Below are 25148 nucleotides of genomic sequence, written 5' to 3' on the forward strand. Positions count from 1 at the left end.
ACTTTCATTACTTATGTATAATTAATAAACAACAAATTAAAGTGACCACTATTTGTATATTGAATATCCGGAACTAGGCTATAAAGCAGCTGCATAGCCTGCACCACCGGTAGAGGTAACCACTTATACCCATAGAAGACACCAAATAAATGACATAATGGCAATGTATATAAAAAAGGAACTATTGCAAACCTTAGAATGCTGAAATATCTCATTCATTTTGCTATATGGTGGTATTTTCCACTCGTTAAATTGATAAATGACGAGAATAATGGGGAAGTTTGCAGGTACATGTAAGTCGTGACGACTGCATTCACACAAATACCCACAAATGAAAGCTTAATATACGTTTGAATATCGATGTACGAAAATTTACAAAAATATTAAGCAAAGCAAAAGTTAAAGAAATATATTTTTGTACCACTGGTTGTTACATTAACCTTATTCTTTGCAATAAGTAAAGCAATATAAGTAAAGCGAAATTTCTTCAAAACTTTTCATTGTACATGATTATATTTCTGATTTATGTAATTGGATTAATATACAATTTATTTTGACATAATTTTCGAGATTCCGCTACATGAGATACTCAAGTGTTCAGATCTCATTTTTCTTGCACTATGTGCCATTTGTTGTTCAGTTCTTAGACGCAGAAAGTTTTTTTTTTTAATTTGCATTTCATCACATGTACTTGATCTCCAAAGGAACATTTGCTGCCTGAACATCTGCTTCCAAAGCTTCACTCTGGGCGACCTTAAGCCAATTTTTCCAATCTCCCGCTTCACCTGAAACCAGAGGATTTATATTTTACAGGTAAGAAAAATGCATACACAAAACAAGAAATTGCAATCTTTTGGTGCTGTTCAGCAAACTGGATATTTTTATAGAGATAAAAAAATACGGATATTGCATCCTTACTGTATTAAGAATATTTTAAAGAAACATTTTACAACCCCCCCTTCTCTCTCTCTCTCTCTCTCTCATGAAATCCAGTTCTATACCACCCTGATACTTGTAGCAGCCTTGATAAAACAGGTACCGGTATCAAAATATAACTTAAAATACTGGGATGCCTTGCTTAGTATATAAAACATGTATTTATTATAAAAGGAGCAGAGAGTTTAATACCTTTTCTGTAGAGAACATGGCTATCCTGTACATCTGTTAGCTTCTTCATGTAATCTGGGACATGATTGTTCTTAAACTTGGACATTGTCTGGAATTCGCATTTTTTGGAGATTTCATCTATCAACCCTTCACTCGAATCCAGTTGCAAAAATGTTGAAATCTTCTTAACGTGACCTTTTAAATCCTAAAATGTATGTACTTAAATTCAAGCCAAAGAAGATATTTAAAAACAAATTAAAAATCGATTACCTCGGGAAATCAATGTATTTAATAAGACAATCGCAATAATCCTTAGAGAATGTTTTTGCATGGGAAAGGCTTTTTAACACAAAAGAAATATAATATTAACAAGTGAAGTTTACATTTCTTCTTATATCCAACGATACCATTCACTAATTTACTAGATAAACTATTATAAATGTAAAAATAAGAAATATATGTTACCTTTTTCATATCTTCATAGCAGATGTTTAGAAATGGGTATGATGGATTTTCTTCAGTGAAATCTGTCCATTCTTTCATGTACTTTGACCAGGTACCCCCAGGAACTGGTTTAATGAAATGTCATTTAATTTGAGTATAAATATACTTGTTTGTATTTTATGATCCGCACCTGATCAGACCTCTGATGTTTTGGAGGTCCGTATTTGGTTTGCTCCTATTTTGTATTGTTTAATGGACTTTTGAGCTTGAATATTGTTCGTTATCTCCATATATTTCATACAAATTTTCAGGGAGGAGATATGAATAAATCTATGAACAATCTTATGACGATATAGAAAGTTTATCTGTTGATATTTTTTGTATAAGATAATTGTTTTAGAAGTTAAACAAAATAGACACTGCTGTTAATCATAAAAAAGTCAGAGTCTATTGAAATGTAAAAAAGTAATAAATAGATGTTTCCATATGCAGCATTAAATAAATATATTCTTACGCTGGCCATTCATAAACATTCCAAAGAAAACATCGAACTGCATATCTTTCATAAGATCCCCAGCTTTTGTTTTCTTGATGAAGTTGAACAGTGAAACGACGACGTCTTTTGGATTTCTGTAGATATTGATAATTTTACATTGCTTTTTGATGAAATCTTTTGGCATATGTCTTGGCACTAAGTGAGACACATAGACACCGTTGGGCACCTGCTTAAGTTTTTCGACAGGAAACATTCCAAAAAGAGGAGGCACAACTGTCTGAAACTCGGACGTATTGTTGCGCAGCATGGACACTATCTCATAACACCAGTGTGTTCCTGTATAAATAAAAAAAACCCTTAAGTATGATCAAAGGAATATATTTTGTAATGACCAATATCTGCCCTCAAATCAAACTTTGACATTCTATATAATTTTCTCCTGAACTAGGGGGAATATCTGCATAGTTCAGTGCATTACCTATTTGCACCATGACGCCCCATGTTAAATATAACTTCAAGAAGATGACCATGTTTCAAAATTTCAATGATTTTGAAAGAACAAAGTGTATTTTGCATTGATATTTAAATTAAAAGTCGAGCACAGGTCTGCTAGAAATCGATTTTTTTATGTTATGAGTAGAATCATAATATCAATGGAATATGTGAATAGTGTATGAGCACAGGCTCGCCCTCTTCAAATTACATAGTCCAAATTGAACAAGCTTTGTCCGTGTTGTCATCTTCCTTCCTTATTCAAAAGAGTTTATGACGTTACAGAAACAAACATTGTCAATGATCTACTCCCTAACTATATTATGTTTTCTGAATTAAGATTTTTCATACAATATATGCAAATGTGTACATTTCTAGATATTTTCAAAATTTGGCTATTATGTGGACAAAAATACGCTTTAACCAAATATAATCCTTCATAATAGATAATTTTAAATTTAAAAATGACAATTTTCTTTCATTTCTATTCTATGCGTCTTGATCGAAAAGGGACATGAAAACAGAATCCTTTGCGTAGTGTCTCTTACCAGATTTGGGGTAGGATACAACACAAATATCGCTGTCTTGAAATGTCATTTCATTAAGTTGCTTAAGAGTATCGCCCACATCCCCGAAGATATTTGCAGGAAATAAGTGCCCATCATATTCGGTTACCCGCATTACCACGTTGCCACTGGGGTCCTTGATTTCGCGTTGACTCATCCTGAAACTATATATATAAAAATATATAAAATTGTGATTATTATAACTTCACAATCATATCATGCTTAATGCTGCGTACATAACGTCACGAGAATGACTTCATGAAATATATGGAGATAACGAACAGTATTCAAGCTCAAAAGTTCATTAATCAATACAAAATAGGAGCAGAGCAAACACGGACCTCCAAACATCAGAGGTGGGATCAATTGCCATGGAGGAGTGAGCATCCCCTGCCGACCGGTCACACCCGCCGTGTGCTCCTTGTCATGATCGGGAAATAACGGAAAAATCCGTCGACAATTCAGTGTGTAAATAATGGCCTAACAATTAGTGTGAAAAACGTCAGTCAGCATTTGACTCAATGATGAATTGTATTTGCTGACAAGGTCATTGTATCGACCATAGAACTTACGAAATGATGACTTTAAACGAGACAGCTGATATTCTTGTTTCATCAACTTATTTGTCAGTAACTTACCTCGTTATAGAAATTGTACATACGTATAATATAACTTGTTTATTATTTCAAATCTACTGAAGAGCCTGCATGGGGCAAAAGCGCTATAGATTAAAGTATGACTTTTTTCATTTAAAGCTGGATTTTATCTTACCTCCATACCAAGGGAATATATTTTATTGGATATATAAATAGTGCACGTTTTTGAGGGTAACAGTTGAAATTGACAACCCAAGGAAAACCATTGTCAACCTCCGCTGACGCGTCGGTTGACAATGGTTTTCCTTGGGGTGTCAATGTCAACTGTTACCTTCAAAAACGTGCATTATTTATTTTATTATACTGAATGTCCTATTAATTTTGGATATCATAAAAAAAAATCGGAGATCGTCGTTAAGTTCACGCTTAGAAAGCTTTCAAACTCCCCGCTTCTATTTTTCTCAATAAGAAAGCTTCGGAAAAGATTTACCAACCTCGTTATTGTTTGTTTGCTACTCAAAAAGTCCTTTATCATCTAAAGTTTGCACTCGCAAGGATGTTTCGTCTGTCGTTTGTTGTTTTCAAGTGAGCTACATCGGACGCAAGCTTTTATTGACGTCGTTTATTCGGCTTCTTTCAAACGCACAACCGACGTTTTGAGAATTCTAGAATTCTACGGTGAACCGTACGCGCATGATTTGAACGCATGTGTTACCCGTTGTCAATTGTGTTGCTGACGCTGAGGGTAACATTACGGATTGTTAAATGCGTATAAACCAATCAGATTTTAGTATTTAACATGAAAGTATTTTATATATATATATATATATATATATATATATATATATATATATATATATATATATATATATATATATATATATATATATATATATATATATATATATATATATATAAAATTCTACATTTGATATTTTTTAATGTTTAAAATTAATAGTTGATTTAAGTGTATACAACCGAAATATAATTTTAACAAATAATATCTATACAAGCTCAAACTAACGAACCACCCGTCTAACCAGCGGCAAGATTGTCGTTTACTCCTCAGATTTAAATACATGTATAACTAATTAATTACAATTACCTGCTTAATAAGAGATGCATGTAAAATATAATCTTTGATACAATGTTTTCAAAACATAAACAAACACTTCCATAGACAATTTTCCTATGTCATTAATTCTCCGATAATGATTAGGAATATATTCAACCTGAGATAATCAAGTGCATGATGCATTATTCTGAAATTGAGCCCTTTACAATATTACAGGCTGCTTCTTTCAAAGATGTAATTCAATGATCAATAAAATTTATTTTCATAACTACACTCTTCACGTCTCTTAGACATTCAAGAAGGATTTCATTTTGTTGTCCTCCATTCTAGATCCGATCATATTAAACTATTGAAAGTACCTTTTTATATTAAACATTAATAATTCTTGTTTATTTCTTTTATACCTTACTCAAAATGAAATAACCCCGTTAATTTAGAAGATACAGAAGATAAAAAAAAAAGTAGTGAAAGATATCAGGGGATCGCTAGTAAATAAAACGGGGATAATTCCAGCACTGTTCTAATTACAATTTATTACCTTTTTGTGAAATCTGGAAAACACCGAGTATTCGAATCTTAAATTCATATTCGAAGATTAACTCATCAAATGAATATTCGAATGTTCAATTATTCGTTGACATCACTAATATATATATATATATATATATATATATATATATATATATATATATATATATATATATATATATATATATATATATATATATATATATATATAAGAAAGAATTTTTCTAATCTTGCCACCACTGGTTCAAAAGAAATTGGCCGGAATAGGCTACATTCCAGAAAGACAGCATTTAAAAAAAAAGTGAAGGTACTGCGAAAAACCTGGAGTTTACATCGTACTGGGCAAGATTTTGGAATGCATAACATCCGGATTAGACAAGTTTCACTTTATATGTATAGTCTTTTGCGGAGCAGGACGAATGCGCATCCTTTATTACCACAGGCTATATAAATAATAAATTTTCTTTTATTTAAGATGCATTCATTGCAGTTTATTTTATCCAGCTGTTTCAAGTTTGTTTTTAGGAAGTTAAAAATATGCTTTAAAAAACTTTTTCTTTCTTTAATTTGAATTTAAAAATTAGGTTTAAAAGTACTGCTGGCTTTGTTACGTTCTTCATTCGATTTCGTAAATATTTTTATTCGCTTTGAGAAGATTAAGTATTTGTGCTTAATGGATGTTCACTTTTAATTTAGCAAGCTTGAAATTATCATCCTTGAAAATAAAGGACAGTGATCGATCTAAAAAAAATTACCGGTACGAAAAAAATCGTTCCTTAAAATAAGCATCCATATGGATAAAATCCAATACTTGGAGATATTTATCCATTAAGCAACGTTCAGATATGATATTCGAAACTCAGCTTTCTAAAAGAGTTCAATGAATTCTACAACATAAGCAGCATTTATTGAGACAAGAACAAATTCAAAAGATTTCTTACCTTTCCTGAGTTCCCCTTGCAATTGTAGCCCTTGAGTTAAATGATGTTTTTAATATGAAAAAGTTTTGTTTATATACACTTTTCACCGTTACACTTAGTCAACCCTTGCATATATTTAAGGTGCAATTTCCCCCGGTAATGAAGTCAAATTATTTCATAAGCTGTCAAAACCATACTCTATATGTAAAATTAGTCTTTATGACGCGTCTGTAATGTTTTAGCAAAAGGATCAATATAGCTAAAAGTTTAGTTTTTTCCTCTTGTATTTCATATTCCTTTTTGTCATTTGAAATTCGTGAAATTATTAATATTCGTACATTACAAAAACGTGTTTTATTTTTGTTCAAAGATCCAAATTCTCTGCATTTATTACAACAATAAAATTTTCTAAAAAGAAATATTCTGTATCTTGATCCTTTTGTTGAAAATATTCATCGAGCTATTCAATTATTGAAGTGTCACGGTCTAGTTTATCACCCCTCAGTTCGTGTGTTCTAATTCATGTTTTAGTTGAAGGAAATGTAAGGGCAATGACCTATTTAACATTTTATGTCCTCACAAAAAAAATTCGAACGGTCTGTTTACTCAACTCAGTCATAGTTTTAAATGCAAACATATTTCTTTCTTTTTTTCTTTTTTTTTTCTTTCTTTTTTTTTTTTTTTTTTTTTTTTTTTTTTTGTTTTGTGTTGATAACATCAACATGGATATTCTTCAATATTAATACGACTAACATTGTCTTCCTGTTCAAAAGAAGCTATATTTCTTCTTATTCTGTATGCAAAATTTCCCTAACAAAAATTTACTATAGTTAACTATAGTTTACTATAGTTAACTATAGTGAAAACTTTGATACTTTGATTTACTATGAAACTTTACTCTAAAACTTTTTTTGAAATTTCAAAGCCTAATATCTCTAAAATTCGATAAAAGTAATGTAAAATTTGGAAATAATGTGTGAATAAACATATAATATTTCAATTTAATATAAAAAATGGGTAGGTATGAATTCAAGAACAAAAAAATATAGCAATCTGAAATCCATACTAAAAAAAACTTTGATTTACTATAGTGAAAAAACTTTGATACTATAGTAAACTATAGTTAACTATAGTACTTTTTTGTTAGGGTTATGTAGTATTTGAAAAAAAAAGTTTAAAATAAAATGAATCAAAGAAACGCGTGGGAAGGTTTTCATGCTGAATTGATTTAATGCAGCTACTTTAATGTGTCGAAATGTATTAATAAATAGCATTTCTCAACAAATCACAAACTTACAAATTGCAATAAAAACTACAAAACTTCATTGCTTGAAGTAAAAATATATTGTTGTCTCTTTCATGAAAATTATTTGTAGGTGTTAATAGATTCCATATATAGATATTAAAACAAAAAAAAATTAAATTCGTCGAGACAAAATCTTTACTTATCAACACCTTGAGAGAGAGAGAGAGAGGGATGGGGTGAGAGTGTGTGTGTCAGGGTGTGGGTGTATGTGTTAGTGTAGGTAAAATCGCACACCTCCTCGTAGCCAAGATTGAGTTTTCTAGAAAAAAAATCAATTTTTTAAGTTTAGTTTTTTACAATGTGTATGTTTTAAAGCGCTCCTATGACAAAAAAAGGGTTTTAAAAAATACACAATTACGTATATTCGAGTCTGAAATATGAAGATAACGAACAGTATTTAATCTTGAAAGTCCAATGAAACACGATACAAATTTGAAGCAGAGCAAACACGGACCTCAAAATTTAGAGGTGGAATCAGGTGCCATGGAGGAGAGAGCTTCCCCTGCCGACAGGTCACACCTGGCGTGTGCTCCTTGTCATGATCGGAAAACCCCCCAGAAAATCCGTAGACAGTTCAGTGTATAATTAATGGCCTAACAATTAGTATGAAAAACGTCAGTCAGCATTTGACTCAATGATAGGTTGTTTTTGCTGACAAGGTCATTGTATCGACTGTAAAACTTGCAAAAAGATGACTTCAAACGAGACTGTTGATATCCTTGTTATTATCAACTTGTTTGTCAATAGCGTGTTTTTTTTTTTTTTTTTTTTTTTTAAATTGTTCATACGTAGAGCATCGAATCAACTGAGAGACATAAACCCCATATGCAGGTGATAAGGGTATATTGCTACATAAGTAAGGGAAGTTGACGATTGAAAAGTTGAAGTCATCACGTTTATCATAAAACTTTGTTGTTAGGTTACCCTTAACGTCTTTTTCTAGTAAAATATCTAAATATGAAACAGATGTGTCAGAATCTGTGGTATCTTTTATTTCAAGCTCACTGGGATATATCGAGTCGACATATGAATGAAAGTAACTATTGTTAATTGATAATACGGTGTCGATATATCGAAATGTCGAGTTGAAGGCCACCGCACGTGTTTTCTTCTTCTCATGTAGAAGTTTTTGTATAAATTCTGCTTCATATAAATACAGAAAATAGGTCTGCTAAGTATATTCACGATACATTAGAATACAATATAATCATTTATATGTTCAATTGCTGGAAAACTTTCGATGAATTTCGATCAATAAGTTTTGTCAAAATGTTGAAATTGCATGCTTAGACTCGAAGCTAGATAAAACATTATGAAAACTACACATTAACATCTACTTTGCCGTTAACGCGCAGTACAAACAGATATCACTCATAAATAAGCATATTTATAAAGTGTCCAGATCTCCCATTTAATGTAAACGGCTAATGTTTCCTTGTTGCTTCAGATGAACCAGTCGCATTTTTAAGTCATACGTTGACTTGTTATAACGTACGTGATATCCAGACGTCGCCTTGTTTAGGCATACTTGATATCCAGAGGAATGATAGCTGCCTCAATATCGGCATCCAGTGCTTCACTCTGGGCGGATGTCAGCCAATTTTTCCAATCACCTGCTTCACCTAAAACAAAAAAATAAGAGTCTTATCAGTAAATGGAATGCCTTTCTTTAAACTAAATCTATGTTTTGCAAACATTAAACTATAGTGTCAAGAATGTATATGCATACGCATATAAAAAATAAAAGGGAAATTTCATTCTAAAGGATAAAATTTCTGATAATGTTTTGTAAAGTAACATCCCTTTAAGAATGCATTAAAACATAACAGAAAAGACTTTTTCTTAATATGCATGTATGTAGCCATTTTGTCCTTATTTTATTAGGACACGAGATATCCATTAACATTGATAAAAGACATGCTTTGATAAAAATCATTTTCCCAATTCCTGTATAATTTAGATAGATTACACATGAAAGCAAGAAAGTTAAATGAAACCATTTAATTAATGTCTGAATACAAACTGTCGTGGATTGAAAGTCATCAGAAAAATTATTGAATTTCCTTGAGCGTGGGCATACAGGAATAAAAAAAATAATTTTTATTGAAAAGTAATCTGAATCATTTAGGATCCACTGATTACTGTAGTCGAAACTCTAAACAAAAAGTACTCACCTTTTCTGTACAGAATATGCTCATCCTTCACGTCTGTAACATTGCTCATAAAGGCAGGGACATGGCTGTTCTTGAACTTGGACATTTTCTTAAACTCACACTTATCAGCAATTTGATCGATCAGCTCTTCACTGGATTTTAATTCTAGGAACTCAGAAATCTTTGTAATATGTCCTTTAAGATCCTTGAATAAACATATATAACATTGAGCAATAAACGAATCACAAGTTGGAAGGAAACTTTACAATTATGTGTGCATAAATGATGAGGCGGTTATTCATTTCCATACCATTTAGATTATTTATTGCGCATATAAACAGATATATAGATACATGTCCGTTTACTCTGATGTACGACAATTTTACATTTAAAAAAAAATCATTGTCACAGACAAAGTAGGTCCAAGTTAATCAATATACTTTTTAATTACGTAACTTGTTGAACCTTTTAGTTAAAGCCTCTTTGCCACGTAACAGTGCTATAAATGATTAAACTGGTATTGGTAACTTGAATTTACATGTGTTTATGTTCTACAAATGTTTTCAATCTGATAATTCTTTTTGTTCTAAGAATAAAATGAAAAGAAAATCAATACATTTAATTGCTACGTATTCTATTATCAAATGTTTTTATTGCAACAAACTCTTACCTTTTTCATATCCTCGTAGCAAATGTTTAGATATGGGTAGGAAGGATTTTCTTTGGTAAAATCTGTCCATTCTTTAACGTATTTTGACCAAGAACCTCTAGGAACTGTTAGAAATAAAACATCAGTATCCAGTTTTAACAATGAATAATAATTACTCTCCTGTGCAGTTGTCGCTGATAAAAAAAAAACAACAGCAGTAGTCAATTACTTCATGTTATGAAAAATAAAGTTATCAGTGTGTTATAAGTTCACTTTTTGTTCTTGCATATGTTTATTATTTTTTATTTCGTGGGATATTCTTTAAATATACAAAGTGACTTTATATCCGCAAAAAAGATCAAAAATAGAGTTGTTACTTTGGCCAGAGAGAAACAGGTCAAAGAAAACCTCGAATTCCATATCCTTCATAAGTTCTCCCATTTTCGTCTTCTTCATGAAATTAAACATTGAAACAACGACGTCTTTTGGGTTTCTGTAGATGTTCACTATTTTACATCGCTTGTCAAGGAAATCCTTGGGGAAATGTCGAGGTGCTAAGTGAGACACGTATACGCCATCCTGAACCTCCTTTAGTTTTTTATTAGGTAACATATCTATAAGAGGTGGCACATCTGTCAAAAATTCAGATGTATTGTTTCTCAACATATCCACAACTTCATAGCACCAGTGTGTTCCTGTATAGACAAATTATATTTTTATGTGAATGTCAATGATTTGATGAAAGTTTCTAACAGGAAATAATTCACAAATATTTCATTCAGTTTTTCATTATTTGGCTTCTTAATAATCGGAATTGTTATGACAATGATAGATATAGCTTGTGTCAGGAGATGAATCTTGCAGAGCACATGTTAAAAAAGACATTTACATATTGAAATGTAAGTTTCTTATATACATTTACAAAGAAAATGCACCGATGATATTGATACATTTTTTTTTTTTAATCTGAAGATGCATCATAGGTAGTTGAATCAAAATTGACTAGATATTTTACTCTCATACGAGGGCTATTCATTAAATAGTGAGACTTCTTCAATACAGTAAGAAATAACATAGTATTATTTTCTATTTTATTTACATTCCTTCAAAATAATCACCCTTTACTTCAACACATCTTTGAAGCCGTTTTATCCAGCTTTGGAACGCGTCTCTATACTCCGAAAGAGGTATACTCTTTAGACACTGATACACCGCTGAACCTAATGCAGAACGGGAATGGAAACGCCGTCCAGATAGCATTTTTTTCAATTTAGGGAATAAGAAAAAGTCACATGGGGATAAATCTGATGAATAAGGATGATGCTCCAGTTGCTGTATTCTATTTTCACACAAAAAATCTTGTGTGTACTTTGCAGTGTGTGCTGGAGCATTATCATGTAAAAGCTTGATCCCCCTCATTCCTGACTTTGGTCTTCTATTTTTGTAATGTTTTTGTACCTCTGACAATATCTTTTTCACGTAAACAACTTTAGTAACACTTCTGCCCTTTTTAATTGGAATTTGAGCGACTACCCCGTTAGAATCAAAAAAGATTGCATACAAAACCTTCCTTGCTGTCTTGCCGCGTTTAGCAATGGTAGGTCGTTTACTTTGTTTAAGGAGCCATATTTTGTTTCCCATTTTTCTCTCAGGTTCATAAAAATGTAGCCAAGTTTCATTCCCCGTAACAATTTCATGTAGACGTCTTTTATCACATTTTCCGTAAATTTTCAATAGTTTTCGAGAAATTTGCAATCGCTTTCTTTTTTGCTCATCATTTAAAATGTGTGGGATCCACCTCGCAGATACTTTCCTGACTCCTAAAAGTTCTTTTAAAATCTTAAAAATGCTACCCGATGAAATGTTCAGCTTCTTGGCAATCTGCTTCTCGGTCACTCTGCCGTCTCTGTCGATAATGTTTTTTACTGCTGCAACTGATTTCTCATTGATAACTGATCTTGGCCTTCCGGGCTGTTTGATATTTTCAACTGACTCTCTACCAAGCTTGAAATGCTTTATCCATCGATAAACGGTTTTGATAGATACAACAGAGTTTCCATATAATGACACGAGTTCTTTGAAAATTTCTTTTCCCGTAATATTCATTAGAAAGCGATACTTAATATACGACCTGATGTTCAAAATGTCCTTTCGGGACTTTCCTTCTGTCTTCATGTTAACAGCGTCCTCGGGGTGGGTCCGAAAAAGTAGCTTTCTTTGAAAATTGCTTTATAAATAGGTTGCGACTACGTGTCAAATCAATAGTATGGAAGACAATTAACATTTCAAGAGATGTGCCAATTCAATCAAGTGTAAAATTTAAAAGGAGTACATTTAGTGTCATTATTTAATGAATAGCCCTCGTAATTACATGTGTGTCTAACTGAATATATATATATATATATATATATATATATATATATATATATATATATATATATATATATATATATATATATATATATATATATATATATATATGGGCATATAAAAGAGGAATCTCTCACCAGACTTGGGGTATGATAAAACGCAGACATCGCCTTCCCTGAAAGTCATGTCCTTAATTTGTTTGAGTTTCTCCACCATATCACCTAACACATTGTCATAAAACATGTATCCATCATACTCTACTACCTTCATCACCACTTTACCATTTGGATCTTTGATTTCTTTTCGGTTCATCTTATAGATAATATAAATAAAAGTATTTCAAGATACATGTATATTGCTTACTTGGTGTGATATCATGTTATTAATAATAACACGACTTTTATATTCACACAATCAATAAACATTATGAAGTAGGACCTTGTGGTTTAGGCTAAACTATGGTTGGTGTTAAAAGTTTCTGTATAAAATTGTTATCATTGCAACCCAAAGACTTTCCATCCACTATGTTCCACGCAAACGTTGTGCATAGAAAACTCCTGGATTTCGAAAGATTAGAAATTATCATTGATAATGGTCACCAATGTATGCATTTAAATACATGCATCAAGCACTACCCTATCATGTTGGTGAATGGGGATAAACTTTCCCTCTCGAAAGTATTTCGAAAGACAAAATATAAATCAAATAACAAAGAGTTGAAGAAGCAAAATTTTTTGTCACTCAGTATTCCAGAAAATGTAAAAATCTGCTTTAAAGGATGCTGCACTATATATAGCATCCCTTCAATTTTATCCATATGCTGGAAAGTGTCAGTTTATGAAACTTTAAGAACATACCAAACATTGAAGTCGTAGAGTTAGTGCTGTCACTGCATTCACGAGCATTCATAACCACAAGCTCCTTAAGACAAATGGTAGTACTTGTAAAGCAATCATTTCATTTAATGATTGTTTACATTTCAGGTTTTAGTTGCATATAATGTATTTTACACGTTTCTTAGAGGAAGAATGTAAAAGGGTGATATTAAAGCAAGTTCGATTCAGGCAGCCTTGCATTACAATATTGTCATGACATGGACTTACCTTTACTCAGAGTATGTTTACTATCTCTCATCAGATTACAGTGATTATATGCTTTGGATTCATTAAATGTGTCTGTGGGTACAGCACATGCGACTGTGTTATCATGTAAAATTCTACATTATATGTAATCCTTTATAAATTTATATTACCCCCATTGCAAATATAATGTTAAACGACAGTTGTTATAATAATCGTTCTTACCTTTCTTGTAATGTTTTCTGCGTCCTTTTTGTGGTAAAGGTAACAGGGTTTAAATTCACCGTGTATAACGATAACTTTTCAGAGATAATTATTTCAAGTAAAGATGAATTTTAGGAACATGGTAAGTAGTTAGGTTTTTTTCCCATTACAAGTGTGTTTACTGCAAACAGTCCCTCACCCCTCCCCCAACATTCCAGAGTGATTACATGGTTGCCGCTCTATAATTGTTTCAGATGTGAGTGTGAAGATGCATATGACAGAGAAGCAAATCTACGCCTAAAAATTGAAACGTAAATTAAAGTGATTTGTTCTATACAACATGATGTTAAAACACATATTAAGGTAATCATTATTCTTTCTTCTAGTGAAAAACATACTTTTAATTGTTCGTTTAGAGAACTCTCACGTGTAATACAGACGCATGTGCAGGGTATGAACAGAAATCAAACAACTGCCAAAATCAGAATACAGTCAAATCTCATTATTTCGAACTCGATGGAACAAAAAGGAATCTCGATATATCCCGGCATTGGAGATTCTGAAGTTAAAATACACAAAGATAGAGTAGTTTGGACTTCCAACTGACTCTGAGATATCCATAATATTCTAAGTATCCCTGTTCTCGATATTAAAGTTCAACTACAAATCTGAAGGAATTCTATTTTTTTTTTTATTTTAATGTACTGGTCACATACATTTACTTACAATTGTCAAAAAAGAATCATCTCAAATTCAAGAGGTAAGCGTTTTACCCAGTTATTTTTTTTTAATATTAATATTTACATAAACAGCACATGTCGCGATTTTCCATAAATAATTCGGTCGCGTAATTGATCACTTCTTGCCAAATAAAGAAAGGTCCTTTCCATAATTTATTATATATGCAAACATTTCAAACATGTCTATCTGAATAGTTTATTTATTTTCCTTAGAACGTCACACAAGAATCAGCTCTTTCATTTAAAATTCACACAATTAAAATCATTGTGATCAAAACAAAATGACAAAAAAGGAACAAACATGACTTCATATATAGTTTTACAAACATTTAACCGGTTAGAATATTTCAGACGAGTAGAGAAGCTCCCGTCCCCTCCTAAAATAAACTCCCTTCAATAGTAAAGAACAGAGGAAGAAAATAATAATTGAGTTTAATGAACTTGTCATTTCTTTTTTCAGGTTCACCTGAAAGTAGACCAAACCTCATGAACTACAATCGATAGAGATTTGTACATGTACTGCAGTCATACGTCAGAAGTTTAAGCCAAATTTGTGGGGAGGGTTAGAAAGTTTGTTGTTTCATTTTATGTTTGAGAAAAATATATATGTTTGATTCATTTCAGTTTTAAGAATTCTTAACGCTTTGGTATTATTTCAACCAGATATATTGTTCGATGAAGATCTAGCTATCACTCTTCATGAAGTGATGAAGTGTTTGCAAACAGGATAAATAAGTAAACGTGCAAAATAATTTTGTTCAAACTCAACCTATCTTTGCTACCATTCTACTTATTTGTACTTATGATTGACACGCTACTCTAAAAGTTTGTTCGATGTTCAAGCTGCGCAAGTGAGGCTAGAAATAAGCATTTCTAATAAATAAACTAATTAAAATGACCTAGGGACAATATACATTATTCCAAGAAATTTAAAACTTATTGTCAAATACATACTTGGTACACACGAAATATATATAGCCATTACACATTATGACGTCATTGTTCTTTACTACACAAGATTATGAATGACATCAACAAAAATACTTCGGTGCAAGGGCATGCTCTATTTTATTCAACTGTTTTGAAATTATCCAAGGATTTGCTTGGTATTGCTATACAAATATCAGCAGCTCAGTTGTATAATTTCTATTTGTAAAGTTTAAGTTGATTAGGGGTAAAAATGTACAGTTCAGTATAAGTTTCCACAAATTCTGATCAAATAAGAAAATTCCTAGGATTTGTGCAGCAGTTTTATTAATCTATAGAATATTCTTCTGAGCATTATACAATTTTTATGTAAAATTTAATAGGATATTCCTTTTGCGCCGAGGCTGTTCTGTTGATGTGTTTTATTACCTCCAGTGCGTCATAATACGACGCCATAATTATAGTAGCTATGACATATCGTGGGTACTATGTATAAGAAAATAATTTAATTTTGGTTGTAAAGCGTCATTTGATTGGATAAAAAAATCAGAATATAGCGTATAACCTGGGTTGCCTACGTCACAATGACTTACGTCAAAAACGTATCAATCCGCTTGACGTTACATTTAAAATATGTACAATTAAAAGGCATTTTAAAGGAGAAATTGTTTTATTTTTTACACTTAATGATGGGAAAATAAATTATAAGGAATGACTTTAATAGCTACCCAAGTTATACTGGCATAACCTGGGTTGGAACAGTTTACGCTTTTTTAAACTGCCCCGACCCAGGTTGTACCAGTATAACTTGGGTAGCTATTAAAGTCATTCCTTAAATAAATCAAAACTATCTCTGAATGATATATATACATCTTATGCTTTTTTATTAGCTCATTTGCATAGAAAAGCCTCTACCTAGCCTTAACTCACATGCGTATTAATCTTAACTTGCAAGATTAATATGATAGTAAGAAATTCGTGTCAGCTTGAAACTCTTACAATTTCAATATGTCATAAACCAACTTACCTATTATTTTATTTTTATGAAAATTCATGTATGTATACATAATTTATATACATATAGCTCATACTTATTTTGAAATGATTTCCTTACTACAGAAAAAATAATGTTGGAACATATTCGATTGTTTTATAGCATCATGGATTCATTTTCAACGTTCGTCAACAGTTTGCGAATCATCATTTGAACAGTATGAGCTATACATATTTCCTCATCATGTACTACAGGAAAAAAAGTCTCTTCTTGCCATGTACTGCTGTATTATATTTGAGTACTTAGAGAAAGATTCCATCAGAACCAGGAGGTTTTGTTGTATGTAAAAGAGGAAGTGGTCTTAAATATCTTATTTATCTTATTTTATCTTATTTATATCTTATGTCAAAATCGAAATTAACTATTTCATTTAATGGAGGCCCAAGTCTATAGTAATGCAAGGTTACCATCTCTCATCAAAACGCTTGTAGCGTATCAAGGAAATTTTATATCACTTCTGATTTCTGAAAACATTAAAAAACACCATTTTGAAAATGGACAATAGTGTATTAAGTGCCTTTTTGATATAAGGTATATTTAGTGCCTTTCTGATATTAATGAAAAAGCTGTCCCAATAATATGAGTACTATTTTTCCCACTAAAAAAACTGAGTGTATTTCTGTCCAATAAATGTCAGTTTGACAAATATATAGTCTTCATGTTCTATATATAAAACCCATCCCACCGCCACCAATCACCCCTGTCTATTTTGTACTTTTTTTTTCTTTTCTTAAAGGTTCGTGAAATCCAGGTAATCCAACATCTTTTTTATTGATTTATCTACTAGTATCTTATTCTGTTCCACTAAAAGAAATATATATTCCGAAAATTCATATAATATATATAAATTTAATAACAAATATATCACACTTAGTATTTTTTCCATGCCATCCTTTCTTTGCTAATAAAAGGAGAGAGAGTTCCTCTACTCGTTTGATACAATTTTAACAATATTCCCTACCTCTCTTTTTGGCAATTTTACATTTTAAAGTTTATATATATATATATATATATATATATATATATTGCCTCTGACAATTTCAAGTGAATTTTCATCTTTCCTAAGATGATTTATTAGAGATCCCAACGGTGAAGTAGTGATGATGGTTGTAGATTTGGATGAATATTTGTTAATGACGATGTTTGGGAATTATGGCGGAAAGAGCTAGATTCACTTTATGCATAAAATGGCCCTGTTCTTATATCAATTAATTGACTATCACCTTCTGTCCCATTTCATATATCAAAATAAAATAGAGACTAAGTGCTTTCATTTCCTATAACAAAATTTCTTTTTGAGAATCCAGGTATTGGAAAACAGGCTTTGAGAAAATGCAATGTTCTTGAAATTTGCAGAAAACATGCGTAATTGACTACCTTCTGCAAAGAATTAAAATATGAGCACAGCCCACGATCCAAAAATAAAAACATGTTTTGTGATCTTTAGAAAGCGATCTTTCATTATGTAATTGCATATTTTGGATCAGAGGTTGTGCTCTATATGAAATATTGAAAAAATACCTCAACTTTTGGCCATTTTTAAGGGAATTGACAGGATATGGGGAAAATGACAAATTTTATGACGTCACAATGCATTGACTAAAGAGAAAATTACGTCATGTTCAATAGATACACGAACACCAAGGAATAAAGTTAGAAATACTGCATTTTCAACCAAAACTGGGCAGTTTCGGTTTTTCAGAAATTCTCAGGGCCAAAAATGGCCCTAAGTGGCTCTTGCTCTTTAGAATATATTAAAGACATGTCCTTTAGAGAAAGCGATAAATGTATAGTGTTATATTAAGTGTCTGGTAAGGTATCCTATATGGAATAACAATATCTGGTTTTCGCAAAATAAATCATTCTATAAAAGCAATAAAGATGAAATTTTGTAAATGCAACAACATGTGTAATCTTGTTGGATTCTATCATTTCAGAATGATCATTGTATAAATGTATCCTGGATTGATACTTTTTTGTACGATCAACATTTAAATATGTTAATACAATATCTTTGTATATATTCTTCAAAAAAATATCCTTGTTATGAATATCAAAATACGTTTTTTCTCCAAAAATCGCTGAATTTGTGAATTAGATAATTCGTTTGAAAGTTTCATCAAGTCATTGACACATTCACATAAAAAATGTTATTTCGTCTACACAGGAACACACTGGTTCTATGTAGTTGTGGATATGTTGCAAAACAATACATCTGAATTCCTGACTGATTTACCACCTCTTATAGATATGTCCTCTGTCGAAAGGATAAATCAGATTCAGCACGGAGCACTGCGAGAATGCCCCGACAACTAAATTGTATGACAAAAAAGATTATTTCAACTTTTCCATCATCAACATTCCTAATATATGTAGTAATATTTCGCTATCACCTGCATATGGTGTTTATGACTCCCAATTTATTCGATATTCAAGAGCATACTCTAGATCTGAGGACGATCAATAATTAAACTGAGGCAGGCTACTGACATATAAATTGATGTTACAGAGATTTCAACAAGCCCGTTTAAAATCAGTATTTCCTATATTCTATGATCGTTATGATGACCTTGTTAACAAATATAACTTATCATTGGGTCTTATTTTGACTGACATACTTCATACCGATTGTTGCGCCTTTGTTTTTATACTAAATTTGACTACTATTTCATTTACACGCAGGTGTAACCGATTGACAAAGGATGCTTATTGCTATTAGGCACCTGATTCAACCTCTGGAATTTCCTGAGGTCCATGTTTTATGTCCAATTAACAGATTGAATTGTTTGTAACTTTGTTGTTTTTTTTTTTTGAATAGCTGTTATCTGCACTTTTTATTTCATTCGTAGGAATGAAAAGGAATATGATAAATTGATAAAACTTCATCGATATATCGAAATGTGGAATTGAAGACCTCAGCAAGAAAGTCTTCTTTTCATGTAGAAATCTTTGCATAAATTCTGCTTCATCAAAACGTGGCACAATTAAAACCCAAGAGAATTCCAATAGAAATTTCAATAATTTTCTGGTGACAGTTAATCCGACATAATAAAGTATGAGTTTGTATTAGATGTAAAATAAAGGGTTTTTTTCTAACACTGGGCCTATTTTATGTAATTTATAAATATTATACAGGAAATGAAAAGATGAAAAGATTTTAATCTATGCTTTTCGTTCGTCATTGATACCAAATATCGAACCATAAGATATTGACAAGCCTTTTAAGAAATACAGAAAGTTAGCGATGCAATTTATCTTTTTTTTCTACCACGTTCTACATAAGCAGCTAAATTATGCATTTTTTAAAAATTACTCCTTTAAGAAAGCATTTATACGCATCCTTTAGACCATCATGATTCAGATATACAGATTAAGTTTAAATATAGGAATTACATTTAGTAAAAACGTATATACCAACAGAGCTATGATATTTTTTTGTTTTAGGCGAAGCAGGTGAATGGAAGAATTGGCTGACGTCCGCAAGAGAGAGAGAGAGAGAGAGAGAGAGAGAGAGAGAGAGGCACCGGACGCTGGTATTGAGGCAGCTAACTTTCGTCTAGATATCAAGTGCACCTTTATAATAAAAGCACTTACATTCCTCCGTATATCAAATACACCTAAACAAGGCGATGTCTAGATATCAGTACACATAAACAAGGTGACTTACATTTTTCTAGGACTTGCACTCTGCTTTCGCTGATTGGAATGTCAAGGAATTGCGTAAAATATTTATAAATAAAATCTGTTGATAAGATTAAAGGGTATTGCAAATTTTTTTGACAAATAAATAATTAAAAGAAGATCGAGACGGATATTAACACTTTTAAGATCCATATCATCCAATGATATTAAAAACTTCACTTTGACCGAGACTGTCTTACTTCTTGGCATGTTTAAATGACAATTAACCAGGTATATGTATCGGTGTAAAAACGAATAATGAAACCCGTAGAAAAATGACCGATTTTTTGACGTCGAAAAATGACTCCAAGTTATTTTTCCAAGTTGAAAAGATAAATCTTCCCCGGTCAGTATTCGACGCCGAAAAATGACCTTTTTCTCTGTAGAAAAAGTTGCATCACCCCTAAAATCTGCCTACCCTACGTGAAGAAAAATGACTCTCGTAGAATAATGACCCATTGAAGATTTTACTAGGTAACTGTATGAAATATGTGGAGATAATGAACAGTATTCGAGCTCAAAAGTCCATTAAACATTACAAAATAAGAGCAGAGCAAACACGGACCTCTAAGATATCAGAGGTGGGATCAGGTGCCATGGAGGAGTGAGCATACACTGCCGACCGGTCACACCCGCAGTGTGCTCCTTGTCATGATCGGGAAATAACGGAAAATTCAGTGTGTAAATAATGGCCTAACAATTAGTAGGAAAAAAGTCAGTCAGTATTGTATTTGCTGACAAGGTCAATGTATATACCATATAGAACTATATTTAAATTGTATACATTTTTCTTTTTTGGTTAAAAAGGTTAAGAATTATAAATCAAAAGGTCCGAGGGCCAAAATGCTCCTCTATGCGTAAAATAAGGAAACAGGGATGATATGTTGGTCTGATTAAATCTTTCGAATAAAATGATCCGCCCTTCATGATAAATTGAACACATTGACAAGTTTCAATCTACACTATGTGGACATGTTTCTATTTTGATTTGACAAATGTATCATTGTTTTAATGAAATTTTTTTTAAATTTTGTCCTTTCATATTACAGAGAGAGAGAGAGAGAGAGAGAGAGAGAGAGAGAGATGCTTATAATGTCTACAATGTATCTATGGGTTAATCAAGTTGCGTTTGAGTGCATGCACTTGTATTTTAAGTCAAGAATTTTTTCAGTGTACATTATATGTAATTTTCGGACATGTATCTGAAAATCTGAATTAGAAGAATTGTGTGATGTTTTAGATACTTAGTTTTTGGCACATTTTCATTTTTAAAAATGCCAAGAAGTAAGACAGTCTTGGTAAAAGTTTTTAAATCAATGGAGGATATAGATCTTTACAGTAATAATATCTCTCTCGATATTCTATTTATTATTCATTTGTCAAAATATTTTGCAATACCATTTAATCTTAATCTTATTTTATTTATAAATATTTTAGTACGCAATTCCTTGACATTCCCATCAGCGTAACCAGCTCGTCCGAACAATTTCGATCAGAAAGAATTTGATCTATTTTTTGAGTATATTAATTTGTATGAAGGAAGAATTTATTATTTGTCCACACAAATACCTTGTTCCTCCATACGAAGTACGAACTTGTCAGATCTATGACCTTATTTCTCAGAACGTATATCAAATTCGTCCGAACAATTGTATACTCTTCCTGGGCTTCAATGGCACCATATTTTTGCATTATATTATAGTTATGGCCCTCGTTGATCATTGTAAATGTGTTACGGTTATTAAGATTATAAAAAAAATTACAAAATGTATAACCTTTCAAGTTAAAAAAAATGGAAATTTAAATACATTTGCTTACCAGGACATTTAAATAACCAAGGACTTTTCTAAATGCTGACTTTGATTGAGGCTGTTGAAAACCCTATAATATCATCTTATTGTCAATATCCTGCCTCTGTTTGAAAGTTGAGCGTACTCAGAGCATGCTCTGGGGTAAAAAATACATGTAAGTTAGGAGACGTAAACACCATATGCAGGCGATAGTGGAATATTACTACATACATATATACATATACATATATACATATAGAAGAAGTTGGCGAAGGAAAAACCGATTAGGAAGTCATCCCGTTTGTCATACAGTTTAGTTGTTAGTTGGCCATAAACGTTTATAACTAGTAAAATATCCAAATATAAAACGTATGATGAAGAAAGATTAAGATAACAGTTTAACTAATAGCCCCTGTGACGTATCTATTATGCAATTTTTATTGTGTGCTAAAAACACAATAGGTTAAATATGAAGAAAACGAAAAGTAATCATCTCAAATGTCCACTGGAACATTACAAATTGGAAGCACAGCAAACATGGACCTCTAAAGACATCGGAGGTGGGATAAGGTACATGTACCATGGAGGAGTAAGCATTCCTCGTCGCCAGGTCACACCCGGCCGCACGTGCTCCTCGTCATGATCGGGCAAAAGAGGAAATCCGTAGACAATTCAGTGTGAAAAAAGTGGCCTAACAGTTTTTAACAAAAATGTCAGTCAACATTCAATTTAACGATAGATTGTACTTGCTAACAAATCATTGTATCAATCATAGAAGTTGGGAAATGCTGATTTTAACCGAGACTGTTGATATCCTCGTATCATCGTCTTTGTCAATAGCCTGCCTCGTTTTAGAAATGTGTTCGTACGTAGAACATACTCTTGCATATCGAATATACTGGGCGACAAACTCCATATGCAGGTGAACATGGCATATTGCTACATACTTTAGAGGAAGAGAAATTAACGATAGAAAAAGTGAAGTTATCACGTTTATCATAAAGCTTGGTTATTAGTGTGTCAATATCTTTTTCTAATAAAATATCCAAATAGGTCTAATAGATAAAAACACAAGTCATGCTGTTTTATTACATTTAAATTGCCCGTTCGTCAGAAAATCGCAAGAGAATATTAAACGTTGAGACCCAAACCTTGTCATCAATCACTTCTTTTAAACTCTGTATCACTCAATGGGGATAGGGATCAGTTTTCAACGAAGGTCATTTTCTTATAGGTTGCACACTTGAAAAAAAAATAAATAAATAAAAAAAAAAAAACTGTCCATCTCTTTTTCCCAATTTACAGTGCAGTAAAAATAATCAGTGAAGAATGATATTGGTTAATATCAAAACTTATCAGACTAGTAGTTATTTTAGAAAAAAAAAACAAATAATTGTAATCTCAAAATATCAATTTATTTTGATTCTCAGTGGTAACAGATCAATTGGACTTCATATCAATAATAGTAAACATTTAAAAAAAATGGACGGACCAAAGAGTACAAATATCATGTTGTAAATTTTGAATTTACTAGGGGGAGGTAAATGCAAAATTTACAACATGTTGTAAATTTTGCATTTACTTCCCCCTAGTAAATTCAAAATTTACAACATGATACAAATATTACAACAGTGTTAACATAAAACAAATAATTTACATATACGTAATATATTCAAACCATCAAACAGTTTAGTAGCATTGGAAGATCATCTAAACTGTTATTTTATTCCTTCAAAGAAACACTAAGATTACTTAGAAAATGAAATTAAAAAGTATCTTAAAGTGATTCATGAAATGTTTTGAGGATATCATGTTTTCTGTAATTTCAATGTTTATGCTGACAAACATGTTAATGTATATATCACTGTTTGACTTGGGATTTGCAAAAGAAATTACTATTTAGCGCTTTTATGTGACTGATTTCTGATTTCGGGTCAAGAACAACAGTTGCTGTCTTACAACATAATACATGAATCTCTTCTGGAATTCATGAAAATTCAAGCCAAAAAAAAAAAAAAAAAAAAAAAAAAAAAAAAAAAAGAAAGAAGAAAAAGAATCAAACATCAGTATACATATATCACACTTGTATACGAAGTTTCAAGTAAATCTATATGAATTAATCACAAGATATCTTCAGAATTGGAGGGGGGGTGGGGTGTGTGAAGTTTCCATTAGGGATGTCAATTTCACTTGGATAGCCTAGTCAAATAATTTGGGGTTTTGCTCAAACCATAGTCTAGTACCCATTAAAATTATTTTTCTCATGTCAGTTTCACTTTATGTCCTTTCACACTTGATATTTGAATAAAGCTACTGTAATGTACATGTACAACATAGTTTTACTTAGAAATAGTAAATAAATTTACAAATAAATACCCCGACTAAATTAAAATTACATTTTATTTAAATACACCATATCAAATATTTTCAAATGCTAATTTAGGTTTGTCATTTCTTCTCAATATGCTAATACATGCTGGTGATCTATCACTGAAGGCCATTAAAACATGTCTAACTCAAATTATTGCCCTGCGACTGGACTTAAAGTGTAATTATATAATTATCAAAACAATAAATGCTCGCGATAAATATTGATTATGCAATTTTGTGCATACAAATAAAATCATGAAATTAATTCATATTGGATCTAGATTAACATTAAAAGAAATATCACAGTAGGCACAAAGTATCTCCTCAAGCAATTAATTACATATGGCATATGCCACTTATGTAACTTTTCTGTTCCAAAAAACTAAAAAATATATAGTTTGATCCACATTATAGGAGGGTCTAATCTTTGAAAAATCTCTCTATTTATTAACTTGAATTTTGAATAACTATTCAGTAGCATATTTTGACAAATAACTGAGTAAAAAAAAAAAAGAATTCGACAGTTGGTATGACCAAGCCATAGTTGAGTGCTTGAACACTTGTTGACATTCCTAAGTTTCCATTAATTCTTTGTGAATAC

At 31.5% G+C, this 25148-nt stretch overlaps 1 protein-coding gene across 1 annotated transcript; it reads right to left on the reverse strand.

The window, feature by feature from the left end:
- Positions 1-586: 586 nt before the first annotated feature.
- On the reverse strand, positions 587-3262 carry LOC133187832 (sulfotransferase 1A1-like). The gene is made up of 5 exons (XM_061323229.1): positions 3088-3262; positions 2066-2383; positions 1573-1676; positions 1129-1312; positions 587-785 (listed from the first exon to the last, which is right to left on the reverse strand). The coding sequence occupies exons 1-5, from the start codon at positions 3260-3262 to the stop codon at positions 682-684; spliced, it is 885 nt and encodes a 294-aa protein (XP_061179213.1). The 3' UTR covers positions 587-681.
- Positions 3263-25148: the final 21886 nt, after the last annotated feature.

This window comes from Saccostrea echinata, unplaced genomic scaffold (assembly GCF_033153115.1).
Source record: "Saccostrea echinata isolate AGI-Se365-2 ecotype Australia unplaced genomic scaffold, CSIRO_AGI_Sech_v1 ptg000015l, whole genome shotgun sequence".
NCBI lineage: Eukaryota > Metazoa > Mollusca > Bivalvia > Ostreida > Ostreidae > Saccostrea > Saccostrea echinata.

Bases quoted from the DNA above. Each gene is read 5' to 3' on its own strand.
- LOC133187832 (XM_061323229.1), bottom strand. From the start codon at position 3,262: ATGAGTCAACGCGAAATCAAGGACCCCAGTGGCAACGTGGTAATGCGG. The intron at 1,313-1,572 runs GTAACATATATT...CATACATTTTAG, and splicing joins GCTATGAAGATATGAAAAAG to GATTTAAAAGGTCACGTTAA. The intron at 786-1,128 runs GTATTAAACTCT...CTCTGGTTTCAG, and splicing joins CCATGTTCTCTACAGAAAAG to GTGAAGCGGGAGATTGGAAA.